This window comes from Morone saxatilis, unplaced genomic scaffold (assembly GCF_004916995.1).
Source record: "Morone saxatilis isolate NCDOM2014 unplaced genomic scaffold, NCSU_SB_2.0 Contig11, whole genome shotgun sequence".
Lineage (NCBI taxonomy): Eukaryota > Metazoa > Chordata > Actinopteri > Moronidae > Morone > Morone saxatilis.
Genome location: NW_023339663.1, coordinates 16469359 through 16487927, shown reverse-complemented (window position 1 = coordinate 16487927; position 18569 = coordinate 16469359). Strand labels below are relative to the sequence as shown.

Below are 18569 nucleotides of genomic sequence, written 5' to 3'. Positions count from 1 at the left end.
CTCTCTCTCTCTCTCTCTGGCATTGTCGCCCTCAGGATGGTATTGTCAATCCCACGGTCAGAAAGGACATGAAGGGCTCTCAGAAGCTTTACTGCTGTCCCATTGAGGGTTGTCCCAGGGGGCCCAACAGACCCTTCTCCCAGTTCTCCCTGGTTAAACAAGTAAGCGTTTCCTCCAGCGACCTGTAATCCTATCCACGCTATCAGTGGAGTAAAATTATGTGACCTCAATTCTGTGGAATAGTATTACTGTACTAGTATTAATTATTACTCAGCACCAGATATGTTTGATTAAATTCCATTAAATTCTGTATTACTGGTAGAGTTTCTATACCAGTGTCAGGTATCAGGTCTGACACTGTGCTCATGTACTCGTAATTGTAATCCTAAAACTACTCCAATACAATCCAAGTAATCCAATACGGCAGCATGCTTTTATGTAACCTCAAGTAGGTGAAGAAGAAGCAATGTCAACAGTATGGAGATATTTTAAGTAACATTAACATTAAATCCATTTTTTACAGTCAGAAAGTGAAGTAGTGAGGGAAATAACATGTTTTTAAAGTCATTGTTAGAACTTTAATGTATTAAGTACTCATATCGGGACTCTGTATCAGCAAGTATCCAAATGTAAGTACTTGAACTTGTACTTGGTTTAAAAAACTGTGGAAGTGGTGCAAGCGTACTTACTTATTTTTACCTCCTCCCACAATGCTTTGGTTTTAAGTTTTACAGACCACCCAACATTTTCTATGACTCAAAGCCTCAAAGAGGTTAATAAATTCCACTTGACTTAAAATGAAACCGAAGAATTGCCGAGAAATATACACAGGAATGAGTGTTGTTCCTCTCCCACTATGTACATTAGTATTTATCCTCTGACATTTGTAGCATTAAGGACTGCAAAACATTGCACGAAACACAGTCATTTTCCAATTTTGTCTAAATGATACGTTGGAATGCAATTGTGCTTCACAATCACTGGACAAAAAAACATTCCTGTCAGTTTGCTTTTGGGTCTTTACTGTGAAGCTCTACATTATTTAAGTTGGTAATGACCATATGTTATAAAAACCTAAGTTTAAGGCAGTTGTGTGATATATTCTGTGGTCTGTTTCATTGTAGCACTTCATGAAGATGCACGCAGAGAAGAAACACAAGTGCTTCAAGTGCAACAATGGCTACAGCACAGAGTGGGACCTGAAGAGGCACATAGAAGACTGCGGGAAGACCTACCACTGTACATGTGGCTGCCCCTATGCTAGTAGGGCTGCACTGCTGTCACATATCTACAGGACAGGTCACGAGATTCCTACAGAACACAGGCACGTACATGCAGAGCCCAGAGTGATTTTTATTGAAGCCTTCCTTTTAGATTGGCCTAAAAAAAGTATTTTGACTGTCTCTCTGTATCCATTTTGTTTCTTTACAGAATTCCTCCAGTGAAAAAGCGGAAGATGGAGAAATTGATAAGTGGATCTGAAAAGATGAAGATCACTGAGTCAATCTGTCAGATCATGCCCACATGTAAAGAGCTGACAGAGACTGCTCTCCCCTCTGATACAACTGTTCATATCCCAGACTCAGTGAATCAGAACTCTGTCCCCCGTAAGAGCCTCCAGAAGTTGCTCCTGCCAAAACCCAAGATGGCTTTGGTCAGTGTTCCTGTCATGCAGCTGGCCCACCTCCCTGTTCTTCTTCCATCTACAGAAAGCGGGGCTCTGAGGTCTGTAGTCCTGGCAGTAGACAGCCAAGGCTCTGTCAGTACCCTTCACCTCCTGCCACAAGCCACGGGAGCTGTGGTACCCCAACTTGATGCCAAGAGTTTGGGTTTTAAGGATAGCATGCCTACATCCCGCTCTAGCCTGGGGCCCATTAGCACAGGGGTGCAGGTCAGTCTGGACCCTGCAGGCACAGAGGACTCCGCTTGCTGCCTGGCAGGACAGCGGGGAAGAAGCACCTCCACCACCATTCAGACGGATAAATCGTACTTGTCAAAAATGCCCACAGGAGTGGGGGTTGGAGAGGGAATAGGCTTGTGCTCTGTGGGTGAGTCGTCAGTGTCATCCTGCTCCCAAACAGATATCAGCGTGAGTGCCCAAGTCCTCCTGCCAGTCAGTGTTGAAACCCAGACATTCTCATACCGGGCCAAAGCCACATCCACTATTGGAGCTCAGACAGACAGCCAGTGCACGAGCCAAATTCCTTGCTCCTCCTCATCTGTGCCCCCATACAAAACCAGGCAGACACAGACATACTTTGCCATACCACAATCGGAGGAGAAGGCTCAGGACCAGGCAATCATGTGCTCTGACCTGTTTGGTGGCGAATCCCTCAGTGTCTCCACCCAGACAGCTCTGGACATAGATGACACTCTGGCTGCCGCAGGAGGCAGCATATATGAGGACTCAAAGTCAGCAGGTGCCATGTGTTTTGGGGTTCAGACAGATGAGCTTAACTCAAACAACATGGCAGACAACCAGACCCAAACAATGACCTTGTTAAATGACCTGGAAAATATTCTGTCTGACAGCATGTCGGGCCACCAGGTGCTCACAGAGGCCTCTGCAGGCTGTGGGTCAGGACTGGGCTCTGTTCAGGAGCAACACAATGGCATTGACTTTGACTTTGAAGAGTTTCTGAATGCTGTGCACATCCAGACGCAGACAGAGGAGAGTGAGCTGGGAGGACTGGGTGGTGAAACGCCGCTGGAGTCTCTGGACATCCAGACCCAGACAGACTTCCTCCTGATGGATGAACTGGACCAAAGTGAGGGACCAAGTCGAACCCAAGCCAGCGACCTGGAGCTATTTGATACTCAGACTCAGACTGACCTCAATTTCCTGCTGAGCGCTGGAAGCCACATGCCCCTGAGCAGCATCCTGCGACATTCAAGCTTTTCTATGAGCACCGAGTCCTCAGATACAGAAACACAGACTGATCTTCCTTCGTTTGCAACGGGGCTCTCTGCCCAGACCCCTGTCAGTCAGGGTGAACATTCAAGGCTTCTGAACAGCACAGAGACACAGACTGTGACCAGCCAGGCTGAAGGCCTGGGACACCTCTTCCTGACGAGCAACGAAACACAAACTGTCATGGATGACTTCTTGTCAGCAGACCTGGCGTGGAATATGGAGTCCCATTTCAGCTCTGTGGAAACCCAGACATGTGAGGAGCTTTGCGCTCTCTTTCAGCACCCTGAGAAACCCAACAGCTGAAACCCTCTTAAAAGCTCGTGAAGCTGCCTAAGCTTTGGCAGTACAGGTTTGTCATGTCTGCCTCTTCCTATGAGAGGAATCAGTCTACGCTGTCCTCCAGCGGACCACAGTCTTAGCAGTAAGAAGTCTCCGCAAACGTCTTTGAACATTCCACTGGAGACATCGTGTCCAGAGCCTTTCCAGGTGTATGTCCTGACAGCTCCGCTGCACTTTATTAGCTCAATGGGCATGATTTATCAGCTCCTGTGACAGTTTACATATTTATTTGCACATAAAGTAACATATTGTAAGTGTCTTGTCTGAAATGCCAGTTTACTTCTTTATTTCAGTGTATAACCACTGTGACTGGTTTTCACTGTTTACTAGCAGTTTAAAAATGACTCAACATTTCATCAACGTTAGATCTGCACTTAAAAGGGATGACATCTTCAGCTGTGTGTGGCTGTCAAGAAAAGGCTTATAAAGTTGTTACCCTGAATGACAGCTTTCAGATATGCATACGCTGCATTAAAACAATTTCATCTCAGCTGTACAGCAAACAACATAGTGTGTGTTAAGGATTGGTATGTTTGGAAATGTGCATGAAGCCTTCACTTGGTCAGCGGCACAGAAGCATAAAATATCTATTCTCAGCTTGTGCATCCGATGGCTGCCTCATTGATGTTGCCTTGTCAGCGGCAGCAGGACTATAAACTCTGAGTTACATCCTGCGAGCTTTGCAGCCAGTAGAAAACTTCTCCAGTGAGAACTGTCAGCTTTATGTTTTCCAAAATAAAACCACATAAAGCCTTCAACAATGAACAAGGCATTTCTCAACACTGTTAAGATGCATCTCTAAAACAGACCGTTACTCCTACAGATGTGGCACAAGTAAAAATGAAATGTTTAAGTCTCGTCAGTTGTTGCACACTTTTCATTGAAATGTGATAGTGAAGTATGATGTCGTGTAAACACTTTTTTTGTGTCTAGGCCTCTATAGCTAAGCAGTCAGTTCAAGTCAGTAAGCAGACTAGGCTGTCATTCTCTTTGACTTATTCATTAGCTGGGTGTAAGTGTATACAGTAGCAGTACTCAGTGCTGAAGTGATCCAGTAATGTTACTGTACATAAACACATAGTGGATTAGAGCATGGATTAGCATAGAGTTATTGTATGTATTCACAACCGGATTTTGACTGAAAGGAGTCCTGTTTAATATCTTCCGTTAACAGCATCCGATTTTCCACCTTTAACAATCAGACACAGTATTTTAATTTATTTTTTATTTTTTATTTTCTCTAAGTGTCTAATCATAAACGTAATGTTTTGATTATGTTTTTCATTATAGTGTTGCACTGCTTTACTTCATTCAGCACAGGCACCACATGCAGGCTATGTTCTACTAAGGAACCTAGAGCTATAGGCCTTGATTATTTGTTAATTTAGGTGCCTTAACCCAAGTATTAGCTTTAGTTCTGTGACAATTTGCTGCTTAACTTTATTAACAGAATTATACTAGAAAACACTGAAAAATGATCAGAATCCTTTCGGTCTTTGCTTTGCATGTTTACTCCATCTTGTATTTGTATTTTCATCAATGGTTGCATGAACTATTGGAATGTCCCTAATTCTTCTCCATAGTTTCTATGGAAAGCTCCATGTTCTGTCACATGAAAATAATGCTATGCAGCATTTTATTGAAGAGAATTTGTTTGACGCCATCTCACTATTTTTAATGGACAGATTGGTTAATGCAGTTACAGTTTATAGATGTTTGTAGAAACTGAACAATGTACAGAACGTGACACTGTGCCCAAGTAAAACATGCTCTATTTTTTTGCGCCACATCCAAACAGTTTAAGGATAATTTCCCTGAGTTACTAAGGATTTTGACACCCAATCAATTTCACCATTTCTTGTGTTGAGATAGTACTTCTAGTTTGTGGTTCTTGAATTCAAATACAGCATAGCTGCTCCCTGCTAGGAGATGCCTTGCTTTAAACAGAGCTATGTGTAGAAGCCTTGTCAGTCTCAAGTGTCAGTTACAGTGCTTTATTTTATCTCTGCTGGGATTGCATGCAGATATTTTCCCAGCACAAAAATATTTGTTTTAGCACAATATGAGTTTCAGTTGCCTATATGTGTAGAGTTAATGGTTGCCTTGATTAATTGTTGAAGCTACACTATGTTCTTAATAAACTGCTGGGGAAGTGTATACTTTGTTCCTTGTCATTTTTCATACAACAAAGAAAAAAACACTGATCACACTCAACCAATATTAAAAAAAAAGACGATTTAATGTGAGTGCATGAATCAGTGTCCACAGCCCAAATCAGTTCAACATAGTGTTATTAAAAGACATTTCAGTGTGGAATGCATTTTGTTCCTCTGTGCTAAACTTACAAACTGAGAGTGAAATAAAAAGAGCAATCTGATAGATTTGGGTATGCTGACCAATTTTAAAACTGTATGATACTGTGTCTTTCATCTTGTCACTTTGATGCGGTCACATCTTAATGAATACAGACATACTGATTTCTTGCTTGTGCTGGATATAGCAGCTCAGATTGGTTTGAAGTATCCATTTTATTTTGAGTTTTGTCTTAATAGATTAACACTGCAGCTCTTTTGACTATAGAATAATCTCACTAAGTGGATTATTTTTTATTTTACAGGGCAGCTAAACCATAAAGAGGTTGTATAATAAAGTAGCGTAACAAGATCATCCCAGTTGTTCCCAGCTGCAGTAATTGGCTGGCCTTTGGAGACCAACAGGATGTTTAGGGATCTGAGCATAACGCTGCACTGATAACCATTGTACATTACATAACCCAGATCCCATCCCTACAAGTTGTATAAATGTAATGTAAATGACAGAGAACATGCAGTCGTTTTGGCAACTGTGTATATCACATCAGTGTAGTCACAGGTAACAGTACAACACTTAAATTCTGACAAAGCTGTAGCTTGTGGGTGAAGTTTTAGTCCAAAGTGTGAGGCAGGCACACTCCCATGCCTCTTATGTGGTAATTGCAGCGTTGCTAGGTAACTAGAACAGCTGAAAAAGCACTTGTGGGAACTGGTCAGAATGAAATAAAGGCCCAAATGACATATAGAGCTTAACGTTTCCATGCTCTGTTCTCCTGACTGTTATAATGGTTAGTACGGTGTGAAATGTAAGGCCAGGCTCAACTGAACAACCTCTGCAATGAATTAGTTTTATAAAGATGTCTCATACCTTGAATGTATTCTTCCAACTTACTATTTTAATGGAAATATTGTATTATACAAGATAAAAGCAGGTTGTTTTTCCCTGGTTGAGAGTTTGAAATTACTGCATACATCCTCATCAGTCATGTTAAACATTTATTTCACAGCCTTCATACATCCTGACAGTGCACACAGTCTTGCTGGGGTGCATACGGGCTTGTGCACCTGCTGCATTGCCGGAGTGGAGGGCCTGTGTGAGGCTCTTGCCCATTGAGAAGCTAGGACGGTGCACTGTGTCAGGTTTGGAAGACAGAGGCACCTGATACCTCTTGGGGACAGAAACATTTACAGCAGAGAACAAGTGGGGGTTATGCTGACATGTCCGATACCTGGAGGCCAGGCCTGCAGTGGAAGTAGGAAGCTCGAGGTTAACAAAAGGGTCGACTCTTGTTCCTTTCACCCCACTCTTCTTATCAAACATGAAACTGTTGTCTTCTATGGTTTCTCCTTCTGGAGCCTTCTTGCTACTGCAGAGCTGGCCAGCGACTCTCTGAGGATTCAGGTGTGGTGATTTAATTAGTGGTAAGAATGTGAAGTTTTTAATGGGAACCACTGCATTATTGGGCCTATGGCTGTGTTTCTGAGGCTTAGTGGGCCTGTTCTGCCAAGAAGTCTCTCTGAGCGTCCCTTCCTCCTCTATCTTTTCTTCCAGTGAGAGTTTTGAAGTGGTTTTCTGCATTGCATTGAGGACAGGCCATTCCGAGGCAGCTTTGTGCAGAGCTGCCACAGTAGTGTTACTCCAGGTTCCTTCCTGCTGGTTTGACGGCGTGGATTTCCTAAAGCTGTTATTTGCTCCCACATGAGACTCGCAGTGGTGCTCTGCAACGCTGGCTGAGTTGTCTGCATTAGGGATTGTTGGGTCAGGGGACAGAGTGATCGCGCTGTCAGCCTCTTTATGCTTTGGTTTCTTGTATCTCTTCTGAGTCAAAAGTATGCAGCTCAGTGGAGCGACTCTGGCCCAACCCCGGACCTGTTTTACAATTAAATATAATGTTAAATATGAAAACAATTAGCAAAACACATTAAAAGAATGAGTGTACCAAGTCAAAAACTAAACTAAATACTAAAAAGTAATGTAGTAGAAATAATATTGGTATCAATATCAATAATAATAAACAATAATATGTACATACAGTAGATTTAGGGTTATATAAATTCAGGGTTATATAAACAGGTGGGAATATAAGTAAACATAAATTAAAGCATAGATGGTTAAAATATAGATTAAGTCTAAATTTTGCTGCTTGACTCCAATCAAATGATAAAGGACACTTAGAAATAACATACAACACTACTGTAAAGGTATATTAACCAAATCAGATAAAGGTTTAAAGGCAGTAAAAAAAAAAAAAGGGTGTGCAGTAAGAAGATATTCATTCACTTACAACTTCTTCGCAGCCAGAGTAACAGTGATACTCATGTGGCTCCAGCTCTTTCAAGAAGTCCTCCTCACTAATATCTAGAAGGGCATCAACATGTCTCCTCTCTGCTGTCTTGTAAGGCTGCTCCCTAACGTCGTCCTCCTGGGTGCGAAGCTCCGTGTCTGGTCCATTCACAGCTGGGAGACCCACTTCTTTTAAAGTCGCCATTATGCATTTAGCTCATGTACTTCATAGTGATATCTAAAAAAAAAACAAAAAAAACAAAAATGATTTCAAAAAATACCAAATAAGAGCTGCCTAGCTATCATTGCCGAGTTCTTTGAGTCACACAAACATGTTAACTAACCAACCCGGACTCAACTCACCAAAGGGAAGCCCTCTGAATCCCTGCAGCACTGTAAACGGGCTTTCTATCACTGCCCCCCTATCAGGAAGCACCATTCACAGAAACTGCTGCCGCCTGCCGTGCTCAGTTTCTCTGTTGTGGTCCACAGGAGTTCTCCCAAACAGAACAAGCAGAAGCCGTGAATGCCTTTAGAGACGAGCTGCAACGCCGTCGTCATAGCAACCCGTAAAGGCTGCGCCGGGAAGCTGTGACGTAGAGGAAAGGGGAGTGGCTGCGGGCGCTACAGCTAATACAACTGGGGCTGCTCCATAGTCATTATTACATCTCTGTTATGCAATTAGTCTTTAATTACACGGCAACACCCACCCACCCCCTCCCTAGATAACCCCCCCATGGTAATCCGGTGATTCTCATGTTCATAGCTGTAGAATATGATCAGAAAGGGTCGGTATAATTAAGGCTGTCTTGTCACAGAAAATGCCCCAAATTCAATTAAAATGTTTAAAATAAATGGGTTTTCTGTACACCATGGGGCTCATTATAACAGTGTCACAATGTGGGGGGGGAAATAAGAGGAAGTTAAGTGGTTTATCACTCGTGAGGGAGGAAACCATTTTGGTTAGTTGCGACGTTCAGTTCTGCACGTACACGTCAAACACTGTGCTCCACGCAGGTTCATTAATCAGCTGTGACAGGACACTGCATGTTTCACCGCATGAAAAGGGTCACGAGCGATGGTCGCTGCGCAGAGGAAGGGGCTCCCTTTTCTTCATTCTTTCTGCAATGAGCAGACAGTGGGGTATATTCTCCACGCACCGACATTTGACGTGACCAATCTGCAGGAGCAAACTCACACTTCGCTGGCGCACGTCCACCACTTGGTTTATTGGTTCAGAGCTGCAACAGTGTCGGCTTCTGACGCAGCCGGAGCACCTATCCGCGAGGAGGGACACTGACACCTGACGGCTCCATCACCCGACACGCCGGTCCCTGCCATCACGACCACTTTCGGCTCTGCAGTGCGGGATCTGTTGCGTTTTATGGAAGCGGAGTCTTCGCATCCTGTCGTGGTCATGCTGCCCCCAAAGAACTGCTTGCCAAGGAACTACAGCTGCATAGCCGGACTGTTCGGAAGCCTGGCAGCGGCGAACCCGCGGCTTGACGATGGGGAAGATTTTGACAGGATGAACGGCACTTGTGAGCCCATCGAGAGCCCCGTGGTGGACGAGAGACCGCGGGGCAGAGAGATCTTCCTGAAGCCTCCACAGAGTCCAAATCTGCGTCGGAGGTGCAAGTCGCTGCCCACACCCACAGAGAGAGCAAAGTTAGAAATCTCCCGCAGCAGAAGTCCAAGCAGTCAGAAAAAGGTCCGGTTCGCCGACTCCCTGGGCCTGGAGCTCATTTCAGTGAAGCACTTCGATGACACTGATGAGCCAGAGGTGCCGGAGCGCATCCTGGCAAAACTGCCCAAAGGACCCCTCCACCATAATCATTTAGAAACCAAATTCCCCCGGGCTCCTACACAGTCTGTGTTCATGGAGTTGCAGTTCACCAACCCAGGCACACTACCCGGCTTTGAGCAGAAAGTGCGGGAGGTGAAAGTCATGCTGGAGAGCGTCGAGGCGGACGAATTCAGCCTCTCCGGGTTTGTGCGCGTTTTGAATCTGGCTTTCGAAAAGAGCGTCTCTTTGCGGTATTCTCTTAACAACTGGATAACATTTATGGACAGTTTGGCGTCCTACGTTCCCAGCTCAAGCGACGGCGTCACTGATCAGTTCCGCTTCAAGATCGTCATGCCCACCTACCTCGACAACGGAGGAACATTTCAGTTTGCAATTAAATACTGTGTCGGCGGGCACGAGTTCTGGGACAATAATAATGGGAACAACTACAAAGTGCGGCGTCACCGGTTCAAGATGTCCCCGCCGCGGGAATGGGAGAATGGATGGATTCACTTTATCTGAGCTTTGTCGTCTGCAGTGGCACACTGCGTGCGTAATTTGCGCGTAACCGATCCCCGGGTACCTTAATTATGACTGTAGCCTGTAATGATGTTTTTTTCTGCCATTGTCAGCTACACACGTGCTGTGACACTGAAACAATTCCCCACAATAATTCAAATATTTGGTAACAGACGGAGTGTTGGAGACTGCTGTATGAGCATTTGATAGGTGCCCGATGTGGGATGCTGTTAGATAAATTGCCTTGATGTCAGGGCTCTGTACAGCTTGGTGCCCTTTGGGAGGGCATGTTCACGTTATGTAATGTAGAAACACGTGCCACGGAAAACGTGCCGGGCAATGCCGACTTCAGGCATCACCGTTCCCTTCGGGAGATGCTGATATTTGATGGCATGAATAATCCTCAGTTTGTGCAAAAACGCTGGCTTAATAGGAAGCAGAAAGCATCACATTTTGGCTGGCATGGATGCCGAGCGAACCTATAGGCCTGGTAGCATACTCCTCTGGTGGTCCCCTTGGGGAAACACACACACACACACACACACACACACACAGCCTACGTCTTACTGAGACGACAGACAGAAATGTGGCTGGCCATTTCATTCAAAAAATTCAGTGCATTATTTCCTACTAATTTCCTCATGCCAGTGAAATTGCCTTATTTTAAGCCGTGGTGTGGGAAATTGTGCACTGAATGTTGTACAGTGGGCTATTTTCATTAGGCTTTAATAGACTAATGCACATAGTTATCCTCATTACACTTGCATTTTAAAATAAAGCCTGCAGACACTGAGAATTAGTGCTCATATACCTGTAGGCTTCCAATCCAGGGACACCATACTTAATCATAAACCTGCCTTTCAGCTATATATTTGCAACTATTCAACATCCATTGTGCTGCATTCATGTAAATATTCATAAAATCAAGAAGGCCTCACCATAGTCCAAAGACAATAAATTAAAAAACGTTTTCTCTAGTCCCTAAATTACAATGGCACCATGCATATTCCATCAAATAATAAAAGCTATATTTATAAAGAATGGACTTTGACACTCATACTGTGATAGGAAGGTTTTTTTGGTGAATCAACTCCTTGAACGTGGTCCCCCCCACCAGGGAAATAAATCAAATAGCTGTTTAAAAGGTTAAAATTTACCTCAGATTACCTTTGGACACTTCTTCAGGTTTATCATTATAAGACAGATTTTATTTTCACAGTAATTATTTTCTAACAAATACAGAAACATATTATAGTACATTTAAAGATTCAAAACACAATGCTTCTTCATTTCTAACGTTCTTGACTGCACTGTGTAACTCATGTTTTTTATAGAGCAGTGTTGTCTGTAGACACGGTAGCTATTACACGAACCACTGTGTTTAACTGGCTTCTATCCTCAGTCACCACTGTGCAAGAATAGTGCTGCTCCTTACACCACACATGACCAAAGTAGTTTGAACCACCTGATTGGCTGACATTGACATCCTTAGTTGGCGAACTGTTGTCTGATTACTTCATTTCTATACATGTATACAACCAGCCTTCCCTCTCCATACAACAGTTAATCTTACTTCCATGAGTTTTTTTATGAACTCATTGGCGAGTAGTCTTCCAAACCTGCTCCCATCGTTTGTGATCATGTACTCAGTCTTTACGGCAAACAAACTTGCATGTTGTAGACAAGTGAGTTTACTTGAATGGAAATATCCATCAGGCTTTTTTTAGTTGTGTCATATTGTCAAAGTTTGTGAGCATGTAGAAAGTTGTTCATCGAGCAGAGGAACAACAGACAGGGTGCTTTTAATTCCAGTGCTCTGACTGTAATCTGAACATCACTTTGTCCTTTGTTTACATCATCATGGCCTCAGAGAGAAGCTCTCCATTTAATGAGGCCATCAGGTTGGGATGTGGATAAAGACTATTCCTGTAACCACTTAGGTTTTGGAGCAGCTCCACTGTGAATCCATCAGAAATGCTTGTCTCTAAATCTGACATGGTTCGTGTTGGAACTTCAATGCTGTACCTGATGTTGTTAGAATAGTTTTGATGAAGTAAGAGATGACTAGCACTGACCTGATATTTGCTTTGACTACATGTAGCTTTATCATGTACAGAGCTTCATTTCTCTCACTGGTTTATTTACACTGTGGATATAAAAAAAAAGGTCTGGCCACTGCAGAGCTTACTGTGTGTTATGTTGTTAAATAAGTAGCATATTGTCTGCTTTGGTCTGTGTAAGCTTTGTTCAAGCCTTCATGCTGTGCAATACCAGAAAGTATTAGTTATTCAGGCTGAGACTACTGATGTGGATACAGAGAGATGCATCAATACCAATCAGTCACTGCCAACACAGATTGTGTTTTTTTAGATTTTAACGTTTGGCTGAGACAAAGTTGGTACAAGATTTTCTCTCCTAAGTCAACAATGTCCAGTTTGGGATTGCGTGACGCAAATGACCGTCTGAATATGAAGCTTTTTCCATGTTGGATTTCATGTGACTCTTTAGTTTAAGTTTCCAAAAAACTGTAAGATACCAGTGTTCAGTTTTAGTCTGGTATCTTCTACACTTCTTTTGTTATTGGTGCATCCCTACCATTAAGGAAATGAAGGGCTTCTGGTCAATTAGATTTTCACCTCAGTTTATACATAACTTTTTGCATCAAAACTCACTAATATATACTGTAGATGTGTATGCAAATGTGTTAATGTTTCATATTGAATGTCTTCCTATTACTGTTATATGTCATGTGTATTTAGAAGCATTTTAAAAGCAGAATTGAGAGATGCAAATGCTGAAGGTTTGTTATCTGATGATCCTGGGAAGTTGGAAGATAGAATATGAGCCCAAACCTACTGAAATCCTAAAGCACACTTACTATTAAATTTAATGGTCAAACATTTATTCAAGATCATTTAAAGGCTGCTTGTTAAATTGGTATTACCACTAAATGTTTTATACATCCGTGAGATGTTGCAGAATTTCCCCTGAAATATGAAATATGTATCAACATGTGAGCAGTGTATCTGAATGAAATGAATACATGTGCACAGCTACAGGTGTACACTGCCTTACTAAAATATGAGTTTACTTGACGTGAAGCAAAGCTGGAAAGATGCAAGTGCTTGTTTGTTAAGAAATAAGGTGATAGTAGAAGGATGACACAAGACAATGACAAAGGCATATGTGCCTTGGCAAGAGAGTGAAGGTGAGATGCACTTTGGTGTTTGATAACTTTTATCATGAGTGACTTATGATTGTAGCAGAATTAGTCAAAGCAGGCCTAATGCACTTTGAGTGAAAAGAAGGAAAGGGGCAGGATTGCAGGTCACAATATATGTATGAAAGCTTTTCCTGTGAATAGCTACTAACCAAGATGTTTTCCATTCTTTGTCATATTTTATATCTCTTTTCTCTCACTGTGGACAGCCTAATTCACTTCTGTCTTATTAATAACCATTGTATGCCACAATACATTTCAGTGAGTTTTTTTTTTGGCTTTGCAAATCCTATGCAACCCTATTTGTGTTGTAACATTTGCAGTCATCTTAATGTGTGTAACCATGTTAATATGTACTGTGTGCTGTCTATTTTATTCTCTTTTTGCAGTGAATGTTAACCATGTCTGCATGTACAGCAGTAACATACCTTTATTTTTATGTTAAGTTTTTAATGTAACCTATATTTTGTTAAAACAATGGTTAATAAAGGCATTTGTGATGGAAACTAAATACTGTGCCACTACTTAATGATCAAATTCATCCAATATAATCTCTGTACCATATATTTTCACTCTGCTTATTATGTGAACATTATGCATAATAGTGTAATCAGACCTATAATTTCAAAATCACATCTGTTAAACTGTTAAACACATCTGTTATTATATTATAAAGATAGATATTACTGTGATATATGTGCAGTTTGTGACTGCAGAGCTGTCTGTGTGTGTCCCCAAGGGCTGCATCTGGTCCCCATTCATAAAGCAGCACACTGCAGTGGGCTGTAGCTATCGCCATTGTAGACATGGCTGCAGACATGTCCTTGAATCGATTACAGTCTGACACCACGCCCCCCTCCGTTCATGATAGGGAGGGGTGGGAGCCTGAAGCAGGAAGAAAAGCAGGAGAGCTGAGCTAAAAGCAGAACATAAAAGAACATATAAAAAGCTAGTGATTACATAGTATGCTTGACCTTTTTCACTGTTTGGTTACGTCCCAGGTGTAACCAAACTATTTAACTGTAGACATAGTAAATAGTAATTCATTCTTATTGAAGAAATAAATAAATAAAAAAAACTGCCATGCAATTAAATAAAGCCACAGTCTCTAGAGTCCATCAACAAAGCCTCTGACTCTTTCATTAACATAATTAAATGGCTGATAATGCCACTGTAATATAATACGTTCTTGACTGATCGAAAGTAAAGTCTGATATTGGAGGCTTTTTAGTTGTAAGGCTAACAGAATTAACTAAGGGTGCTGCATTTAAAGGTTTGTCTGTGCATGTGTAGCATGTGTATATTGTACATGTTGTGTATTGGGTTGCTTCTGCATCAGATTAGGAACATGATCCTGCTTAATCTCAATGTAAACCTAAAGCAGTGATGACTGAGCGGTGTTGGCCCACAGTCAGAGGAAGTTGAGTTCAACATTGCTTACTTATGGTTGTGTTGAAGGCATCCTGACAGTTTGTAGCATCTCTGCATTCAGCATTTCAGCAACCAGTCAGTGTGAATCCATATGGCCAGTCAATAAAAGCTTGCTGTGAGATTCCAATTTAATTCTGTGATTAGAGCTACTCAGCAGCCTGCTTGAAGTGGAAAATCCCATAATGCCTTGAATTAAGATAAAGGGAGATTAAAAACATCCAGTGTCAGTATGTGGTGAAGCAGGAAATTACGATATGCACAGTTTGATTTGACTGCAGCGTGGCACGTTTGTCTTTTTATAAGACATGTGCTGTAAACCACAACCAATGTATAAACACTTTTGGCACGAGTGTGTATCCAACAACACCTAAGATCTCTTGTATGCTTGCCTGTGTAATAAAACCAAGTGGTTGTAATCAGGAAACAGTGTCATGCTGTGTAACAACAGCTGCTTATATAACTGTTGTGTGCATGTGATGATGACGTTGTGATTGTTCTCTCCCTCGGGCATCTGACATTATGAGACTGAAACAGCAGACCCATTTTCATCTCACCTGCGTGTCTTCTCCCACCTCATCCAAAAGTTTCCCCTTTGGCTTTAATAATGGGGCCAGGTTGATGCACACAAATAAGTTTCATGATTTCAGTTTAAATAATTCATGTGAGGCATTCAGAGAAATGCTGTGCCATGAGATTAATCCTGACTCGACAGCCACCAGGGCAACAGTATAGGGTAAAGCCATCACCTCGTCTCAGTGAGCTCCGGACCTGAATAATTAATTGGCAAAATGATCTTTTCCAACTTTGTTCACCTTGTTGTTTTGTCTAGTGTCTACTCACAAAGCCAACCAAGATGGCTTCCTCATTTCGTTTAACCACAGCTGTTTGAATTCTTCCTCTTAAAAATCACCCATCATGTTACTTTCCCCCAAACCTCTTGTTAAAGCCAGCATTCTCCTATGTTCCATGACACATTTGTAAACACATACACTTACATTCACTCAGTCACAAATGGGTACAAATCAGGTGTGGCAGGAGTCAGACTGAATCTTGGTCAAACAGCCTGCTTGCCTACTTTTATCATCCTCTTTCCCAATTCACTGCACGTCTTTTCTGCTTCTACCAGCAACTCTTCCTTTCTTACTCGTTACGTTAATCTGATACGTTTTGTTGCTGCAGTGTAATGATCATGCATTTTCTCGTTGTTTGCTGCAATTGTGGGGATTTTTATGAAAGGTCCAAAAACCACGTGTGTGTACATCATGTGAATTTCTCTCATGAAAATGTCAGAAACCCACACATGCGTGTAGATTTGTAACATGTGAAGTTTCACATGTCATCAAGTCACATGTTGTTGGTATAGTTTTATAACCATTCACAAAGACAGAGACATAATAAAATATTGATGGAGGTGGCAGCCCAAGATGCAGCTTGAAGTGCAGCAGTCTGAAGAAATTAGCTTTTGTCCCATTCATGTGAAACGCTATTAGTAAGTCAGCCATACTTGTCTAAACAGATAGCTCCACTACATCTCTGCTTTGTTATTTAAAGTTACACAACAAACATGCACACATACAAAGTGATCAGAAAAAATCATACTCCATCGAGTTCAGCTGTTTGTGTGGGAAGCTTTTACTGACTTTTGTGTAGAACTCTCAGCGGAAGTTTCCACTATAACGGTTGTTTATGAGAAAGAAAGATGACTTGTTTCCCCGCACACCATATTTAGACATGGTAAAGGAACTTGGTGACAGAGGTTTCATAGGAAATGCTTTCCCAACAAAATAATGGCCATGTGCCATAGCCGCGTACCACAGATAAGCTTATGTATGACACACTACTTCCAGAGAAACAAAGAATGAACCCAGTTACTACTGTACTTTGTTTCAGAACAGTGAGCTTGAATTATGGTGAGCTGATGGCACAGAACATTGCAATACTACTTCTACTTTGATATTTTTAAAATAGCAAAATCAAATGACAATGTGAAAACAATGTGACAATGTTAAATGGGTTGTTTGTAGTAATGACCCTGCAGAGAATTGTCACCCCTATCTACTGCTCCCCCCGGCTTTACAAAGCTTTACCAGCAACTTTAGTGTTTTGATTAAATCTCACTGCTCTCATAGTGTCATTTTTGGCAGTTGTTTTTAGCGAAAAAGCTCTAAGAACCCACTTCAAATTACCTGGCACGGCACCAAATGACAGCGACTAGCTGGTGAACATAGTAAAGCATTTAGCAGCTAAAGAGCCAAATATTTCCCTCAGGAGTAGAGGGAGACCAAAAACAGAACAGCTTAAGGATTGTGAAAATTGGTCTTCCATTTGCCAGGTGGCCAGAAACACGACTCCGGATCTGCTGTGTAACTACTGGATGTGTAAAAAGGCAACTGTTTACTACCACTTTCACCATATCTGCTGCCGAGTGGCCAAAAGAAAATCAGTTATTGCAGGTTTAAGTAAATAAACAATTGCCTACTTTCTGAAATGTTATGGGATATAACCTGGAGAAAATAATTTATTGTGTATTTTAATATAATTTCATCAAAATTATTGCACAAGTCTGGTGCAGATGTTTAAAGTCATTCTATACAATGGGCAGGGTATTCTGTAACAGACATTATTTAATATGCAGCAAATGGAATATGTCTGACATTGAAAAACTGGAATGAATTTGAAAGTATCCTGAAATGTAGTAGCCTCATCCATTGTGGGTGAATCCAAAGAGCTGTATAGGCTGTCCCCTCCACTGTCAACGACTGATTAGTATGCTGCTGATCTCCTTCTAGACCTCCCAGGTCTACCAGACCTTATGTAATAAAACACCAAAGTTCTGTTTCATGTGAGCACAGCAGGAGTTACCGCACTAGAGGAATATTGCTCTGAATAAAACAAAAGGTACAGCATTACATTTTCTTCCTCATTGTAAAATTTCCACCCCTTTCTTTTTCTTTCATTCCCTGCTGTTTTCATTTTGTCTTATCACTACACTGATTTTATATGCCGTTCACTTTCTTATCTGCTTCTCATCCCATGCATCTGTCGATGTTCCCCAATAAATTAATGTTTCTTTGTCCTCTTTCGTTCTCCTTCTCCTTTCATCTTTGTTTTTTTCGCTGTCCTTTCTCTCTATCCTCTCACTGTCCTTCTGGACTGTAACTGATATTCCAATAACGCAATGAGCATTCAGACCACTGCAGAGACAGTAAATTTCTTGCACTGGCACCAGGGAAGAACTCTGGGCCAGAACCACAGTCATAAATAATCTACTGATCCAGACTGTTTCCATTCTTTCATCAGCTCTCCATCATGTACGTCTGACTCAAGATGGATAAACAGAGAGAACCTTGCTGACAAAGGAAAGACCAGCTTGTCAGGCACTTATATATGATAGCATACGTCAGAGAGCATACACACACACACACACACACACACACACACTGAAGGACCATGTGGTGAGAGGAGATAATCAGTGGAACATTAAGCATCATCAGTTCCCAGCTGACAGGTCTCCCTCTCTAAAAATGGCCTGTCTGTCACGCCACTCTAAGTAACTTGTTGAGGACATGAGAAGGATTTTGACACAGTGCCCATACTGGTTGAAGTGTATAAATATATACCCACAGTGAAATAGAAAACAGAGCAAATTGCTGCGTGAAGAATAATACGTTTACGGATATAATGTGGACACTGTGGAGGAGTATAAGTACCTGGGGGTGTACTTTAATAATAAACTGGACTGGACTAGAAACACCGAGGCTGTC

The 18569-nt window shown here is 41.9% G+C and overlaps 3 protein-coding genes across 3 annotated transcripts; 2 read left to right on the top strand and 1 right to left on the bottom strand.

The window, feature by feature from the left end:
- Window positions 1-35: 35 nt before the first annotated feature.
- Window positions 36-5427, top strand: atmin (ATM interactor; the record flags this gene model as incomplete). Its single annotated transcript, XM_035652545.1, is given in 3 exon segments — window positions 36-161; window positions 1125-1324; window positions 1432-5427. Coding segments are annotated over 3 exon segments (2112 nt in total), but the record flags the coding sequence as incomplete, so codon positions are not given.
- A 127-nt stretch (window positions 5428-5554) lies between these two features.
- LOC118320966 lies at window positions 5555-8533 on the bottom strand. The gene is made up of 3 exons (XM_035652100.1): window positions 8213-8533; window positions 7851-8087; window positions 5555-7435 (listed from the first exon to the last, which is right to left on the bottom strand). Exons 2-3 carry the CDS (start codon window positions 8052-8054, stop codon window positions 6554-6556), a joined length of 1086 nt encoding a protein of 361 aa, XP_035507993.1. The 5' UTR covers window positions 8055-8087; window positions 8213-8533; the 3' UTR covers window positions 5555-6553.
- Window positions 8534-8810: 277 nt separating this feature from the next.
- Window positions 8811-13873, top strand: LOC118321238 (protein phosphatase 1 regulatory subunit 3E). Its single transcript, XM_035652475.1, has one exon. It carries the CDS (start codon window positions 9234-9236, stop codon window positions 10155-10157), a length of 924 nt encoding a protein of 307 aa, XP_035508368.1. The 5' UTR covers window positions 8811-9233; the 3' UTR covers window positions 10158-13873.
- The last annotated feature ends 4696 nt before the right edge of the window (window positions 13874-18569 follow it).

What these genes read in the sequence shown, in the direction of transcription:
- LOC118320966 (XM_035652100.1), bottom strand. Translation starts at nt 8,054, where the DNA reads ATGGCGACTTTAAAAGAAGTGGGTCTCCCAGCTGTGAATGGACCAGAC. An exon ending in ACTCTGGCTGCGAAGAAGTT is followed by an intron (nt 7,436 to 7,850) that starts GTAAGTGAATGA and finishes ATTGTAAAACAG; the next exon opens with GTCCGGGGTTGGGCCAGAGT.
- LOC118321238 (XM_035652475.1), top strand. Translation starts at nt 9,234, where the DNA reads ATGGAAGCGGAGTCTTCGCATCCTGTCGTGGTCATGCTGCCCCCAAAG.